Source organism: Symphalangus syndactylus, chromosome 21 (assembly GCF_028878055.3).
Source record: "Symphalangus syndactylus isolate Jambi chromosome 21, NHGRI_mSymSyn1-v2.1_pri, whole genome shotgun sequence".
In the NCBI taxonomy this organism is placed as follows: Eukaryota; Metazoa; Chordata; class Mammalia; order Primates; family Hylobatidae; genus Symphalangus; species Symphalangus syndactylus.
The window spans coordinates 79,300,059-79,315,502 of NC_072443.2; the positions used below are offsets into that span (position 1 = coordinate 79,300,059).

The 15,444-nt window shown below is 43.1% G+C and overlaps 1 protein-coding gene across 2 annotated transcripts in view; it reads left to right on the forward strand.

Moving 5' to 3' along the window:
* Positions 1 to 15,444, forward strand: part of ADAMTS9 (ADAM metallopeptidase with thrombospondin type 1 motif 9) — a 180,608-nt gene that overhangs the window by 140,662 nt on the left and 24,502 nt on the right. For both annotated transcript variants that reach the window (XM_055259173.2, XM_063630783.1), the window contains 6 exons: positions 3,416 to 3,610; positions 8,424 to 8,556; positions 8,771 to 8,865; positions 8,977 to 9,071; positions 9,163 to 9,296; positions 11,065 to 11,156. In XM_055259173.2, the coding sequence (XP_055115148.2) occupies positions 3,416 to 3,610; positions 8,424 to 8,556; positions 8,771 to 8,865; positions 8,977 to 9,071; positions 9,163 to 9,296; positions 11,065 to 11,156 (744 nt within the window). The remainder of the gene's footprint in view (positions 1 to 3,415; positions 3,611 to 8,423; positions 8,557 to 8,770; positions 8,866 to 8,976; positions 9,072 to 9,162; positions 9,297 to 11,064; positions 11,157 to 15,444) is intronic.

A 15,444-nucleotide genomic window follows, 5' to 3' on the forward strand; every position in this document is an offset into this window, starting at 1 on the left:
GCTCAAATTTTTGGTTTTAAAACATTGTAAGGGGCAAACAAACCCCTTTCATGAGCCAGATGTGTTTTGCCTGTTTTAACAAACAGCTTCAGAGGAAGAAAATAATTTTCTATTATATCCAAAGTATCTCAAGTACCATTTTTTCATATATCCTCCTGCGCACAATGCTTATCTAGACCCTTTTTAATGGTAATAAACCAGTAGTAATCATAGCATGATTATATTATTTTCAAACATCATAGTACTTTCGTATCTGTATGAGAGATCTGTAGCATTCAAACCAGCTGTTATTTGACCAAAAGCATTTAGAGATTTCAAAGGGAGGCATCTGGACTCACAGTAAAGGTACTGAAAATTGTTAGGTAATATGATTGCTGCCACTGGGTCTCTTCAAAGTTTGACAGGCAGCAGTTTCACATGTTAATGAGATGAATATTTGCATTTAGATGATGTGTGTGTTGGGTGTTGAATTGCTTCCTGCGCTAAAGCTGATCCCAAAGTCTTTTCTAATTATCTCTCCCTATCCTTTATTCCTGTGAATTTTGTCCTTCGAGGGAACATTTGGCAGTGTCTAGAGACAGTTTGATTGTGACAACTGGGGAAAGGGAACCCTACTGGCCAGGGTTGGAAGGTGGAGGCCAGGGATGGGGCTAAGCATCCTACAGTGCACAGGGCAGCCCTCACAATACAGAATTATCTGGCCCAAATGTGGGTGAGGCTGGGAAACCCTGCTCGACCCCAACCCTGCATCTTCTCAGTATGCCCTGAATAGTACCGTATGCCCTTAGAGAGTGAAGAGGAGACATGGTTCTGATCTTTATGAAATTGATTCACTCTTGGCCAGCCAGGAGCATGTGGAATCCAAATGAGTGTTCAGAATAGTTCTTGATGTTGGGTTTGAGGCATAGGTTCCAGCCCATCCAGATCCCAATGCAGGGGGATCTCACCTTTCACCTGGCCAAGATTAACATCTTCATCTTAGCTTATCTCTTGTGTAGCACTTTTATTATGGGACTTGAGTCATATTACTCCTATAGCTTTAATATAACCATAACCCCCAAAAGATGAGACCGGGAGAAGATTGAAAAAAGGAAGCCTTCCACATTTCTGTAAATTCGCAGGTGTATCATGAATTGAAAAGTCTGCAAATTTATGGACAAGAACTACAGGGTTGGAAACAGTATTTAGCACAGATACAGGGACCACAGGGAAGGAAACCTGCAGTGAGGGGAGAGGGGCCAAAAGGGACTGGCACCAGCATTCTCTCTAGAAAAGAAGACATGCCTTCTCTCTGGGACCTCTATTACTTGGAGGCTTCTTTGTGTGTTTTTCTCTGAGCTCTACTCCACCTGAATTGGAGGAGGCTTGAGCTGGACTGGCAAAGAAGAGCTCTGTCAGTCCTGATTGACACATGCATTTTCTAGGAGGGCCTGAAGCGTACCGCTCATGCAGGGAGCCCACAGTCTTACTGTTTTGCTTTGCTGTTATTTTCAATTTAGAAAAGTAATACATGCTCATGTGGAACCAAGCACATACACCAAGACATGCAGAGTCTATAGTATGAGTTTCTCTCTGAAATGATTTGAGGAAACCAGCAGCAGTCAACATTTTCACAATGCTGATATCAGCTAGCTGAGAGCATCTGTTCTTGCCAGCTTCTTTACAGAGATGTGAAGGCCTCTGCGTTTAGCCTGACCATATTTGGGGCTCAGTTCCTTCAGCAAATGCCTGTCTCCCACTGGGCTCCCCCCCCCCCCCGTCCCGCCACATAAATAGCCAGGAAACTGCTTTTGCTCCTGGTTTGTAGGGGTCAAGAGTCTCATTCCTTGCCCCTCTCAAACGCACAACTTTGTTTAAGTTAGTATGGACTGATGTCAATGCATGCAAGCACTGGGTTAGACACTAAGATTACCCACAGCTTGGACAGAGTTTGTTAGCCATCTGCATGAAACACCCTGGGCTGGCCTTACACTTTCCTGGCCTGGCGTCAACCTGGCCTTCAAACATTTGAACAGCAGCAGCCAAAGAAGGAAGAAATGTACACAGAGCATTTCTATATCTCGAGCCAACTGGAAGGGAAGGCCCAGGGATGCTCTGCATGCCTCTAGCTGGACTTGTTCTCTCCTGCCTCTGGGATTTCTTCAAGGAGAGCCTTTTCCCTGGAAAAGTTGCAGGAGAAGAAAACTATGTGACTAAAAGCAGCAGGAGACATTAGGGCAGAGCAGACACCGTTGCTTCTGACTGCCCTTGAGAATTGATGAAAGCTGTGGTCCCTCACCCCAGAAAAGGCATAACACACCACATGTGGCATACTGTTTTGGGGTGTTTATCCCACCCTCATCCAAGAACTGTAAGTCTAGAGAATACCGGCACTCTACCCCAAGTTTATGAAGCACGTTTACAAAAGACGACCAGTTATTTGATGCTGTTGCCTAAAAATATCATCAAAACTCAATTAATTGTAACTCAGTTTTATTTTTTTAAATAGAAAATGATTTTAAAAAAAACTTAGCTAAGGAGGTTGAAAGTTGGGACACTATAATGATGTATATTTCTTCTCCATTTCTGTATTGGTTATGTTTAAATGCCAGAGTTAGGATAAAAGAGTACAGACGAGGGCATGATATAGAGCAAGAGGTAGAAAAGCAGAAAGGTAACATGCCGGTCAACATCTATAGCCTAGCCGGGTGTGGTGGCGCACGCCTATAATCCCAACTGCTTGGGAGGCTGAGGCATGAGAATCACTTGAACCTGGGAGACGGAGGTTTCAGTGAGCGGAGATCATGTCACTGCACTCCAGCCTGGACAACAGAGTGAGATGCAGTCTTAAAAAAAAAAAAAAAAAAAAAAAAAAAAAATCTATAGCCAGGGAGAGAGAGAGGAGAAGGAAATTAAATGGAGGGCAGGTAGGAAAGCAAACAGCACCAAGGAGGGAAGGAAAACAGTCCCAGAGTCCCCTTTGGCTCAGTGCTTGGATTTCACACTCAAAATGCCAACTAACGGGTCAGCCGTTGTCTCCTCTTCCCTTCCCAATTTGGTGGTCATCATAGCTTTAGAAAAGAGCAGCTTGCCAACCTGTGCAGGTGGGCTGAAGATGCAAACTGAATGAATGACAGCTGGAGCACCTCCCCCTCCTCCTCCCTTCGAAACCTCCAGAAGGGGCTTGAGGCACCCCCACCTGCAGTGGGGGCTGAGAAGATGCCAGTGGAAGCACCAGATCCCAGAGGCACCCTGTAGGGTTGCCTGTCTCCTGTGCACTCAGGGCCTGCCGCTTGAAATGAATAAATAAGCTAATGAAGTGGGAGCTTTCTGCAGCATAGTCACACGGTCAGCGCTCGGTGTGGAGGTCAGGGGCCTATTGTGGGCTGCCCCCAGGAACTGCTCGAACCTCTCCTCTCAATCCCTGTCTTTGCAGTGCTCAGTGACCTGTGGAAAAGGCTACAAACAAAGGCTTGTCTCGTGCAGTGAGATTTACACCGGGAAGGAGAATTACGAATACAGCTACCAAACCACCATCAACTGCCCGGGCACGCAGCCCCCCAGTGTTCACCCCTGTTACCTGAGGGAGTGCCCTGTCTCGGCCACCTGGAGAGTTGGCAACTGGGGGAGCGTAAGTAGAAGACTGAGCACTCAAATCTGAAAGCCCTTGGATCTCAACCCCATCTTAAACATGTCCTGCCTAACCCACTCTCCTTAGTAACTCTACTTCCAGGAGAAACCCTGGAGTTAGTAACTTGAAATGGGCGAACAGGGATCAAAGGGACTTCTGTCTGTTTACCAAAGTGGCTTGGTGCTTAGAACATGGGCTCTGAAGCCAGAGAGTGTGGATCTGAACCCTGGTTCTGCCACTTCCCAGGTGAACAACCTTGGGCAAGTTGCATAACTTTTGTGTCTCAGTTTTCTCATCTGCAAAACTGGTAGTTGTGAAGATGAAATGAGTTTACCCAGGTTGAGCATCCCTAATCCACAAATCCAAAATCTAAAATGCTATAAAATCCAAACATTTTTTAGTGCCGATAGGACACTGTAATGAAATGTTCCTTGGAGCATCTTGGGTTTCAGATGTTCAGATTAGGGATATCTAACTAGTAATACTGCAAGTATTCCCAAATCTGAAAAAAAACAAATCTGAAATGCAAAATACTGCTGGTCCCCAGCACTTCCAATACGGGATACTCAGCCTGTGTATACAAAGCACTTAGGTTATAATGGCAAATGTTTTATATATATTTTACTGCAAATTAAAAAAAAAAAACACTTAAAATCTGATACTCATAAGAGTTACAGAAGGAGTAGTTATTGTTGCTTATGTTGTTAAGAAGTCTGTGTGTTCTAGTGCTTCTATGTATGAAATACTTCATTGCACTGGGATACAACAAGGCAGAATATTTTAAATTGGGACTGCCCTGGAAGACTGTCACAGCCCCCTGGCTGTGGACCAGGCAGCTCTCAGTCTTGAAAAGTGATCAGGCAGCCAGGCACAGTAGCTCATACCTGTAATCCTAGCACTTCGAGAGGCCGAGGTCCGCGGACCATGAGGTCAGCAGATCGAGACCAGCCTGGCCAACATGGTGAAATCCTGTCTCTACTTAAAATATAATTTTTTTTATTATTATACTTTAAGTTCTAGGGTACATGTATACAAAGTGCAGGTATGTTACATATGTATACATGTGCCATGTTGGTGTGCTGCACCCATTAACTCATCATTTACATTAGGTATATCTCCTAATGCTGTCCCTCCCCCTGCCCCCAACTCCATGACAGGCCCCGGTATGTGATGTTCCCCACCCTGTGTCCAGGTGTTCTCGTTGTTCAATTCCCACCTATGAGTGAGAACATGCAGTGTTTGGTTTTCTGTCCTTGCGATAGTTTGCTGAGAATGATGGTTTCTAGCTTCATCCATGTCCCTACAAAGGACATGAACACATCTTTTTTTATGGCTGCATAGTATTCCATGGTGTATATGTGCCACATTTTCTTAATCCAGTCTATCATTGGTGGACATTTGGGTTAGTTCCAAGGCTTTGCTATTGTGAATAGTGCCACAATAAACATACGTGTGCATGCGTCTTTATAGCAGCATGATTTATAATCCTTTGGGTATATACCCAGTAATGGGATGGCTGGGTCAAATGGTATTTCTAGTTCTAGATCCTTGAGGAATCGCCACACTGTCTTCCACAATGGTTGAACTAGTTTACAGTCCCACCAACAGTATAAGTGTTCCTATTTCTTCGCATCCTCGCCAGCACCTGTTGTTCCCTGACTTTTTAATAATCGCCATTCTAACTGGTGTGAGATGGTATCTCATTGTGGTTTTGATTTGCATTTCTCTGATGGCCAGTGATGATGAGCATTTTTTCATGTGTCTTTTGGCTGCATAAATGTCTTCTTTTGAGAAATGTCTGTTCGTATCCTTCACCCACTTGATGATGGGGTTGATTTTTTCTTGTAAATTTGTTTAAGTTCTTTGTAGATTCTGGATATTAGCCCTTTGTCAGATGGATAGATTGTAATAATTTTCTCCCATTCTGTAGGTTGCCTGTTCACTCTGATGGTAGTTTCTTTTGCTGTGCAGAAGCTCTTTAGTTTAATTAGATCCTGTTTGTCTATTTTGGCTTTTGTTGCCATTGATTTTGGTGTTTTAGTCATGAAGTCCTTGCCCATGCCTATGTTGTCCTGAATGGTATTGCCTAGGTTTTCTTCTAGGGTTTTTATGGTTTTAGGTCTAACATTTAAGTCTTTAGTCCATCTTGAATTAATTTTTGTATAAGATGTAAGGAAGGGATCCAGTTTCAGCTTTCTACATATGGCTAGCCAGTTTTCCCAGCACCATTTATTAAATAGGGAATCCTTTCACCATTTCTTCTTTTTGTCAGGTTTGTCAAAGATCAGGTGGTTGTAGATGTGTGGTATTATTTCTGAGGGCTCTGTTCTGTTCCATTGGTCTATGTCTCTATTTTGGTACCAGTAGCATGCTGTTTTGGTTACTGTAGCCTTTAGTATAGTGTGAAGTCGGGTAGCGTGATGCCTACAGCTTTGTTCTTTTGGCTTAGGATCGTCGTGGCAATGCAGGCTATTTTTTGGTTCCATATGAACTTTAAAGTAGTTTTTTCCAATTCTGTGAAGAAAGTCATTGGTAGCTTGATGGGGATGGCATTGAATCTATAAATTACCTTGGGCAGTATGGCCATTTTCGTGATACTGATTCTTCCTATCCATGAGCATGGAATGTTCTTCCATTTGTTTGTGTCTTCTTGTATTTTTTTGAGCAGTGGTTTGTAGTTCTCCTTGAAGAGGTCCTTCACATCCCTTGTAATTTGGATTCCTAGGTATTTTATTCGCTTTGAAGCAATTGTGAATGGGAGTTCACTCATGATTTGGCTCTCTGTTTGTCTGTTATTGGTGTATAAGAATGCTTGTGATTTTTGCACATTGATTTTGTATCCTGAGACTTTGCTGAAGTTGCTTATCAGCTTAAGGAGATTGTGGGCTGAGACGATGGGGTTTTCTAAATATACAATCGTGTCATCTGCAAACAGGGACAATTTGACTTCCTCTTTTCCTAACTGAATACCCTTTATTTCTTTCTCCTGCCTGATTGCCCTGGCCAGAACTTTCAACACTATGTTGAATAGGAGTGGTGAGAGAGGGCATCCCTGTCTTGTGCCAGTTTTCAAAGGGAATGCTTCCAGTTTTTGCCCATTCAGTATGATATTGGCTATGGGTTTGTCATAAATAGCTCTTACTATTTTGAGATACGTCCCATCAATACCTAGTTTATTGAGAGCTTTTAGCATGAAGGGCTGTTGAATTTTGTCAAAGGCCTTTTCTGCATCTATTGAGATAATCATGTGGTTTTTGTCTTTGGTTCTGTTTATATGATGGATTACGTTTATTGATTTGCGTATGTTGAACCAGCCTTGCATCCCAGGAATGAAGCCCACTTGATCGTGGTGGATAAGCTTTTTGATGTGCTGCTGGATTCAGTTTGCCAGTATTTCATGAAGGATTTTTGCATCGATGTTCATCAGGGATATTGGTCTAAAATTCTCTTTTTTTGTTGTGTCTCTGCCAGGCTTTGGTATCAGCATGATGCTGGCCTCATAAAATGAGTTAGGGAGGATTCTCTCTTTTTCTATCGATTGGAATAGTTTCAGAAGGAATGGTACCAGCTCCTCCTTGTACCTCTGGTAGAATTCGGCTGTGAATCCGTCTGGTCCTGGACTTTTTTTGGTTGATAAGCTATTAATTATTGCCTCAATTTCAGAGCCTGTTATTGGTCTATTCAGGGATTCAACTTCTTCCTGGTTTAGTCTTTGGAGGGTGTATGTGTCCAATAATTTATCCATTCCTTCTAGGTTTTCTAGTTTATTTGCATAGAGGTGTTTATAGTATTCTCTGATTGTAGTTTGTATTTCTGTGGGATCGGTGGTGATATTCCCTTTATCATTTTTTTATTGTGTTTATTTGATTCTTCTCTCTTTTCTTCTTTATTAGTCTTGCTAGTGATCTATCGATTTTGTTGATCTTTTCAAAAAAAAAGCTCCTGGATTCTTTGATTTTTTGAAGGGTTTTTTGTGTCTCTATCTCCTTCAGTTCTGCTCTGATCTTAGTTATTTCTTGCCTTCTGCTGGCTTTTGAATGTGATTGCTCTTGCTTCTCTAGTTCTTTTAATTGTGATGTTAGGGTTTCAATTTTAGATCTTTCCTGCTTTCTCTTGTGGGCATTTAGTACTATATATTTCCCTCTACACATTGCTTTAATAAAATACAAAAATGTTTTGGGTGAGGTGGTTGAGCACCTGTAGTCCCAGCTACTCGGGAGTCCGAGGCAGGAGAATTGCTTGAACCTGGGAGGCGGAGGTTGCCGTGAGCCGAGATTGTGCCATTGCACTCTGGCCTGGGCAACAAGAGCAAAACTCTGTCTCAAACAAAAAAAGAAAGAAAGAAATGGAAAATGATCAGGCAAAAGTGTATGATGAGTTGGAAGCAGTTAGGGTTTGAATCCTGGCTCTACTATGACCTTGAACAAATTCCTTAATATTTGAGCCCCAGCCTCCTACCTGTAAAAATAAGATAATGGTAATACTATCTCATGGGGTACTGTGAGGCTTAAATGAAAAAATTATGTGTGTGTGTGTGTGTGTGTGTGTGTAAAATTACACAAATTTTATACATACATATAAGCGTTTTGTATATATATGTTTTTATAAATGCATGAATATGAATCTATAAAGCTTAGCACAGAGACTGGCCCATAGTAAGTGCTCAGTAAATGTCAGCTTTTTATATTCAGCAACACAGGGTCTGAAGTGACACCATGTATATGATGACATCAGGGCTCTGAGCTCCACACCACCAGAAGCCTATGCCTCCCACATTCCATAGCCACACCGCTGACTCTCATTTGTCTTACAGTGCTCAGTGTCTTGTGGTGTTGGAGTGATGCAGAGATCTGTGCAATGTTTAACCAATGAGGACCAACCCAGCCACTTATGCCACACTGATCTGAAGCCAGAAGAACGAAAAACCTGCCGTCATATCTATAACTGTAAGTTGGCCAACTGAAGTTATCTTTGTTTAGCATGAAGAAAAGGATATCTTTGTTCATTTGATTGCCTGCCCTTTTTAGAAATAAATTTTTTCCGAAGGAAATCATTCCCTTTGCTAAAAAGTTTTAGTGTGAACAATGTCATTCATTCTATAGGCAGATAATTCACATCTTGGAGCATCACACTCTATTTTTTGTGACTGGTGTTTTCTAGGTGAGTTACCCCAGAATTGCAAGGAGGTAAAAAGACTCAAAGGTGCCAGTGAAGATGGTGAATATTTCCTAATGATTAGAGGAAAGCTTCTGAAGGTGAATGTCAGATTCCAGTCATTATTTCGAGAATATTTTTAGAGTGAGTGATCACCGCTCTCATTACATCATTTCTGAGCCACTCTTCATGGGTTATTTATGGTCTTTCAGATATTCTGTGCGGGGATGCACTCTGACCACCCCAAAGAATACGTGACGCTGGTGCATGGAGACTCTGAGAATTTCTCCGAGGTTTATGGGCACAGGTAGGAGAGCCAGGCTCAGAAGATCTCAGAGGCCTGGAGATCCCTAGAAATGCTTTCCTATCCTTACCAGAACATTCTCTGTATAATTTAGGTTACATAACCCAACGGAATGTCCCTATAACGGGAGCCGGCGTGATGACTGCCAATGTCGGAAGGATTACACGGCCGCTGGGTTTTCCAGTTTTCAGAAAATCAGAATAGACCTGACCAGCATGCAGATAATCAGTAAGTCAGTGAGGAGTCCTTTGGGAACGTGTGCGTTCTTCTCTTCATTCAGACAGCAAGCATGTCTTGCACATTGGCTAGCAGGGAAGTGCTGAGGGTATGGAGGGGAAGAACACTGGGAGCTTACAGTGCAGTGAGGACAGTCCTACAGGCAGAGTTCTGTCTCTTTCGTTCACTGCTGTATCCCCAGTGCCTGGAAAGCGGCTCGCACAAGCCAAGTGCCCTCTCTGATTTGTGATGAATGAATTTGAATGAATGAATGAAGTAGATGAAAGTGCATGAAAGAAGCACCATTGAAATGTGGGAGGTCAGGGCAGCATCCCAGAAAATATGACATTGAAATAGAGACCCTAAGGTCAAGTTAGGGTTATCCAGGCACAGGGGTCAGTGTGGGGGAGGCAGAGGTGGTAGCAGAAGTGTTCAAGGTAGAATAAACAGCAGATACAAAACCCCAAAGCCAAGAAATTCATTGGCAACATTCACCACCCCCACCCCAGCTTTCCCCAGCACAGTGTACATGCTTACAGAGACTTAAAACTAATTTTATTCAATTGTCAATGTGCAGAAGAAAAATGGAACACACAATTACCTTTTCTAAACTAGCCTGTGTGTGGGCTGATTTCATACTCTCGCCAACACTGCATCTCTGTTGGGGACATTAATCATAGGAGTGGTTAAAGACAGCTAAAATACCTCAACATGTTCCCTTGCATAAAGGAAAAACAGAAATAATGAATAATTAATTTTTCCTCATTAACATTATACCCATAATATTGCATTGCTTTTCTCTTGAGATAGATTAAATGTGATTTGTACCAAGATACTTTAAATTTCCTTGAGCTAGAATGATGAGGGCTAAAGGCAGAGGGTCTGCAGTTTCTCCACTTAGGAAAACACCCCAGCTAAGACCCAAGGGTTCTACATGCTGAAGCAGGCAAGGGCCCCTTTCCTTGCAGAATGGAGCACTGGGATTTCCCTCTCACCAAAGTGTAGTGAACTGTAGAAAGATTAAGGCCATTCCCGAAAGACGAGGCAGAAAGATGAAACCTGCCTCTGGCCTCCAGTCTCCCTTGCAGACAGCTTTTGCAGGGTTCTCAGGTTAACTCCTCCCTTTCCATGTGCAGAGCTCATCTCAGGAGCTACAATAGCGGTTAACAACATGCACTTTGGGTTGGCCTTGTATTTACTGGCTCTTTAAAAAATAAAAAATTACAGCCTAGCCCCGAACTTGAGAAACTGCCATTAATAATTTCAAGATGGGGGTTCTAATTGCTCCACATTTTGGCAATAATAGTGCCTAGGCCACAAGAGGACAGAGGAAACCTCAGGGAATCACTCCTAAGTAGCTGGAAATGCTTTCTTTCTGGCTTATTTCCCCCTGGCCTGAAGCCCGTGGTGCAGGATAACAGCAGGTTCTCAACCAGCCAATTACGCTACATTTAAGTGAGGTGATTCACGTATTTATTTATGTAGGAATCAATTCCAAAGTCATCTGAAACCCCCTTTTTGGCTTCCATACTGTGGGGAGACAGACATTCAGGGCTGATGAAGCTCAGGGAATGAAGCTCCCAGAACCACAAATATAATGAGGAAAAAGCAAGTGAGCATCTGGATCCGTTTGCGCACTAATACTTCACATTGCTTCTTTCTCTCCCATTCCCTCTTACTCTTCTCCTTCCCTTCTGTCTCCTTGTTAATGTCCTGTTCCTTCCTTGCTTTTCTCCCACTCTTACCTTCCCCTGCCTTTAACCCCTTCTCCACCCCACAGCCACTGACTTACAGTTTGCAAGGACAAGCGAAGGACATCCCGTCCCTTTTGCCACAGCCGGGGATTGCTACAGCGCTGCCAAGTGCCCACAGGTATGTCCTTGGTGCCTTGCCCCTTGCCAGGGATTCACCTCCCACCTTCCCCGGGAACATCCTCGGTTGCGTCTGTTCCTTGGAATGTGATTAGAACAGTTGCTCTGGAGGGCAGTTTGGCCACATGTATCAAGACCCTCTCAAATGCTCTGGAGTCTAGTCTCATAATTCAGCTCCTGAAAGTGGGTCCTAAAGGAATGATCATAGCTACATGCCTAACTTCTGCATTCAACAAAACACGTCAACTTAGAAACAAATTAGATGTCGGGTAGCAAGGGCTTGGTTAAATTATGGTGGTTAATAAAATGAATATTGTACAGTCAGCAGAGTGCTAGTAAACATTTAATGACTGACACTTCCAAAAAAGACGGTCGTGCTTTGTAACATTTGTCAGTTGCCATGGTGTAAATATTCTCCCCATAATTGATTTCAAGCCGTCAACACTATGTCACTAAATGGAGGGCTAGGAAGAAGGCAGACAATTGACTCTTAAAAGCCAATTCAAGCGAGTGCCAACACACCACTGTCTGCCTTTATGAATCAGAATATTGCATGATATAGAAAAACACTTTACATGGATTAGACAGAAAAAACAAGATGCAAAACAGTACATGCAGTATGATCCCATCCGTATTTTCTTTTAATGTATAAACAGAGAAAAAGTCTGAAAGGACTTTTTCAAAATATTAGTTGGGTGTATTGGTAAGGTTTTTTTTTTATTTATTTAATGTTTAACTTTGCCGGGTTTTGTAAATTTTTCAAAGTAAGCCTGAAACCAATTTTTAAAAAAATAAATAAAGGTTGGACCTGGAGATCTCAAAATTTTAAGACTTATCTGGGTTTCCTTTGGTTCCTGAATGGTAGTCAGAAATGGCTCTAGAATAGTCTTAGTAACAAATCAGCTGACCTTTCTTAAGTGCTCACTTTGTAACAGGCACCATCCTTTTTACTGGAGACTCACAAACGTTCATCCCTTGAGAAATTTATAGGCTATTAGAGAGGATGACAGGTTAACGAATATCCATGAGATAATAATATATTCTAGAAGTCCTCCTGGACCAAGGCTTGGGGCTCTGTGGATGTCATTGACTCAACCTGTTACCCCTACTTCAGTTCTACAGAGTTTGCAGTGTTCAGACCAGAAGTGCAAATTCATCATCTTCTGCTGGATGGCTTTTCAGCAGAGCCACTCAGCAGCAATCTTTCTGCCCATTCTGTGGTTCTACACTTTCTCGCCTGAGAGTGGCGCGGCAAGTTTTAGCTTGCCTTTTGAAACATGCTGTCGTAATCAGCTCGGGCTAATTTTGCAAAGCAGGTGTTGGTCTTTGCGAGAAGCTTCTGCCCTTGGAAGGCAGGACAAACATAATGAACTCAGTGATTCTGGACAGGAGAACTTGGCCACAGTTTTCTCGTTGGTTTAAAGGAGGTCTTCACAAAGCTGTTGTTAAACTCTGTCAAGAGTTTCTCACTTTGCCTGTGAACCTTCAAAAGTCTGAAGACTGCGATTCTGTGATGCATTCAGAATCCCAAGCCCTGTCTCCATAGGATGGATTTACCCCCAACTACAGAGAACATCCAAAGACAAACACATCTGAACGTTCTTTTAACGAGGCATTTTTTCGGCCTCAAGCTTTAGAAGAGCATTGCTAAACCTTTTAGAGAAGTGGAGAGGAAGCTCTCAGGGGAGAAAGAAAATAAACAAAGGACATAATGGTAAAAAGAGCCTTTCTTCCATTACCCAAGAATCAAAAACTTTTGAAGTGCAGTTTTTTTTAGGGCAATTGATGGCTTCAAAAACCCCATTGGTATCTGTTGCATTTTAGTGGCTAATAGACTGGCCCTGTCCTGCCTTTTTCGAATGTCTCAGGATTTTCTTGTTTGTATGTGCACATCCTTTGGGAAGCTTAAGTAAATGAAAAGTAATTTGCATTCATTTATTTTAATAATTCAGAGACAAATGAACCGATTGATTTGCTAAATCCTGACAAGCAATTCCTAAATGGGAAAACCCAAAGCTTGTGAGAGGCTAATTTGTATTTTTTCCCAGCTCATTCTTCAAACCATATTGGGTACTTTAAGAATTCAATTCTTTACACATGTATTGAGCACCCGCTACACTGATGCAAGATGTGAGTTTTCCAAATCAGTTTTCCAGGAAAAGGTTTGTAGAAGGCGCGATTGTGGAGACTGCTTCAGAGTAGGTGGTTCAGCCTTTGACCTAGTGATTGCACAGAAATCAAAGCAGAATGATGTTGTGTTTGAGAATTTCTTTCTTTTACCTCATTGACCACTATTGCTTTGTGGATGTATTTATTAATAAGAGTGGATTCCCCAACAGCCCTCATCTTGAAACATAACCACAATGTTTTTTATCCTGATGACAGTAGATGTGACACTATTATTATTGATGGTATTAATAGCTAGCATTTATTATGCATCTGTGCTTTAGTCACTGTACTCAGTATTGTCTACTCAATGTAGCATTTAAATCACCACAGTATTCTATGAAAATGCCTCCTTTTTAAAGAGCAGGAGGGTAACGAGTAGAAATTGGGAGGATTTGCCCAAAGCTATACAGCTGCTGCTCGGTAGAGTCTGGATTTGAACCTAAGTGTGTCTGAATTCATATCCATGATAGTAGACGTGTCTTCTTGATTCTGTTTTCAGGCAAGATTTCTGCAACATTTGCTCTTTTACAGCAGAAAACAGGATTATCCTTTGGTCTAAGCACATCTTTTGCAAACCTTTAGGGACCATCTAGTAAACGTATAACTCTTAATCACTCTTCTTTAGAATAGGCCACAGAAGTTAGTATTTACAACTCGTGTGCCCTTTAGACCTTGAAGATAAGGCCTTTAAGGGCAAAGATGTCCCAGAGCAGAGCCAGAAAGAACATTAGGTCTTTACTTCTCTGGTGGAACTCAAGTTTCAGAGTGCTAACAATCAGCTAGGACATTTGCTGAAATGCAGATCTCTAAACTGGAAAGGTCAGAAGGAGAATGAGGAGGACAATCTCCTGTTGCATCTGGGTTCATCAACCCCTCTGGGAAGGCAGACTTAGTAGACATATATATTGAGCATGTTCAGACACTGGACGCCCAGGTCGGCTGGGGGCATTGTCCAGAAAGAAGCTGGGTCAGCAGCCCGAACCTCCCGAAAACTTCAGTGCCAAAGCAGATCAAGTCTCCTTTCTCTCACAGTACAGGTGGGAGAGGCAGTCTGAGTGGAAAGCAGAATGGAGGGAGAAAAGAGGGGCATTCATGGCACTAGGATGGCCTGGGCACTTTGAATTATGTGGACCCACTCCTGGGGGCAGGAATGATAGCAAGATAAGAAAATTTGGGGGTAGGGGGTGGTGGGCGTGGTGGCTCATGCCTGTAATCCCAGCACTTTGGGAGGCTGAGGGAGGTGGATCACTTGAGGTCAAGACCAGCCTGGCCAACATGGTGAAACTCCATCTTTACCAAAGAAAAAATTAGCTGGGCGTGGTAGTACACACCTGTAGTCCCAGCTACTTGGAAGGCTGAGGTAGGAGAATCACTTGAACCCAGGAGGCAGAGGTTGCAGTGAGCCAACATCGCGCCACTGCACTCCAGCCTGGGTGACAGAGTGAGAGCCTGTCTCAAAAAAAAACGAAAAGAAAATGGCCAATGGAATAATGCAACATACAGAATCCGGTGTCGGAGGAGGCTTCAGTGCAGCTGTGTCCGGAATTGGTGGGTTCTTGGTCTCACTGACTTCAAGAATGAAGCCGCGGACCCTCGCGGTGAGTGTTACAGCTCTTAAGGCAGCGCGTCTGGAGTTGTTCTTTCCTCCCGGTGGGCTCGTGGTCTCGCTGGCTTCAGGAGTGAAGCTGCAGACCTTCGTGGTGAGTGTTACAGCTGATAAAAGCAGTGTGGACCCAAAGAGTGAGCAGTAGCAAGACTTATTGCAAAGAGCGAAACAACAAAGCTTCCACAGTGTGGAAGGGGACCCGACCCGACCGGGTTGCCACTGCTGGCGCGGGCAGCCTGCTTTTATTCTCTTATCTGGCCCCACCCACATCCTGCTGATTGGTAGAGCCGAGTGGTCTGTTTTGACAGGGTGCTGATTGGTGCGTTTACAATCCCTGAGCTAGACATAAAGGTTCTCCATGTCCCCATCAGATCAGTTAGAGACAGAGTATCAACACAAAGGTTCTCCAAGACCCCACCAGAGCAGCCAGACACAGTGTCGATTGGTGCATCCACAAACCTCGAGCTAGACACAGGGTGCTGATTGGTGTGTTTACAAACCTTGAGCTAGATAC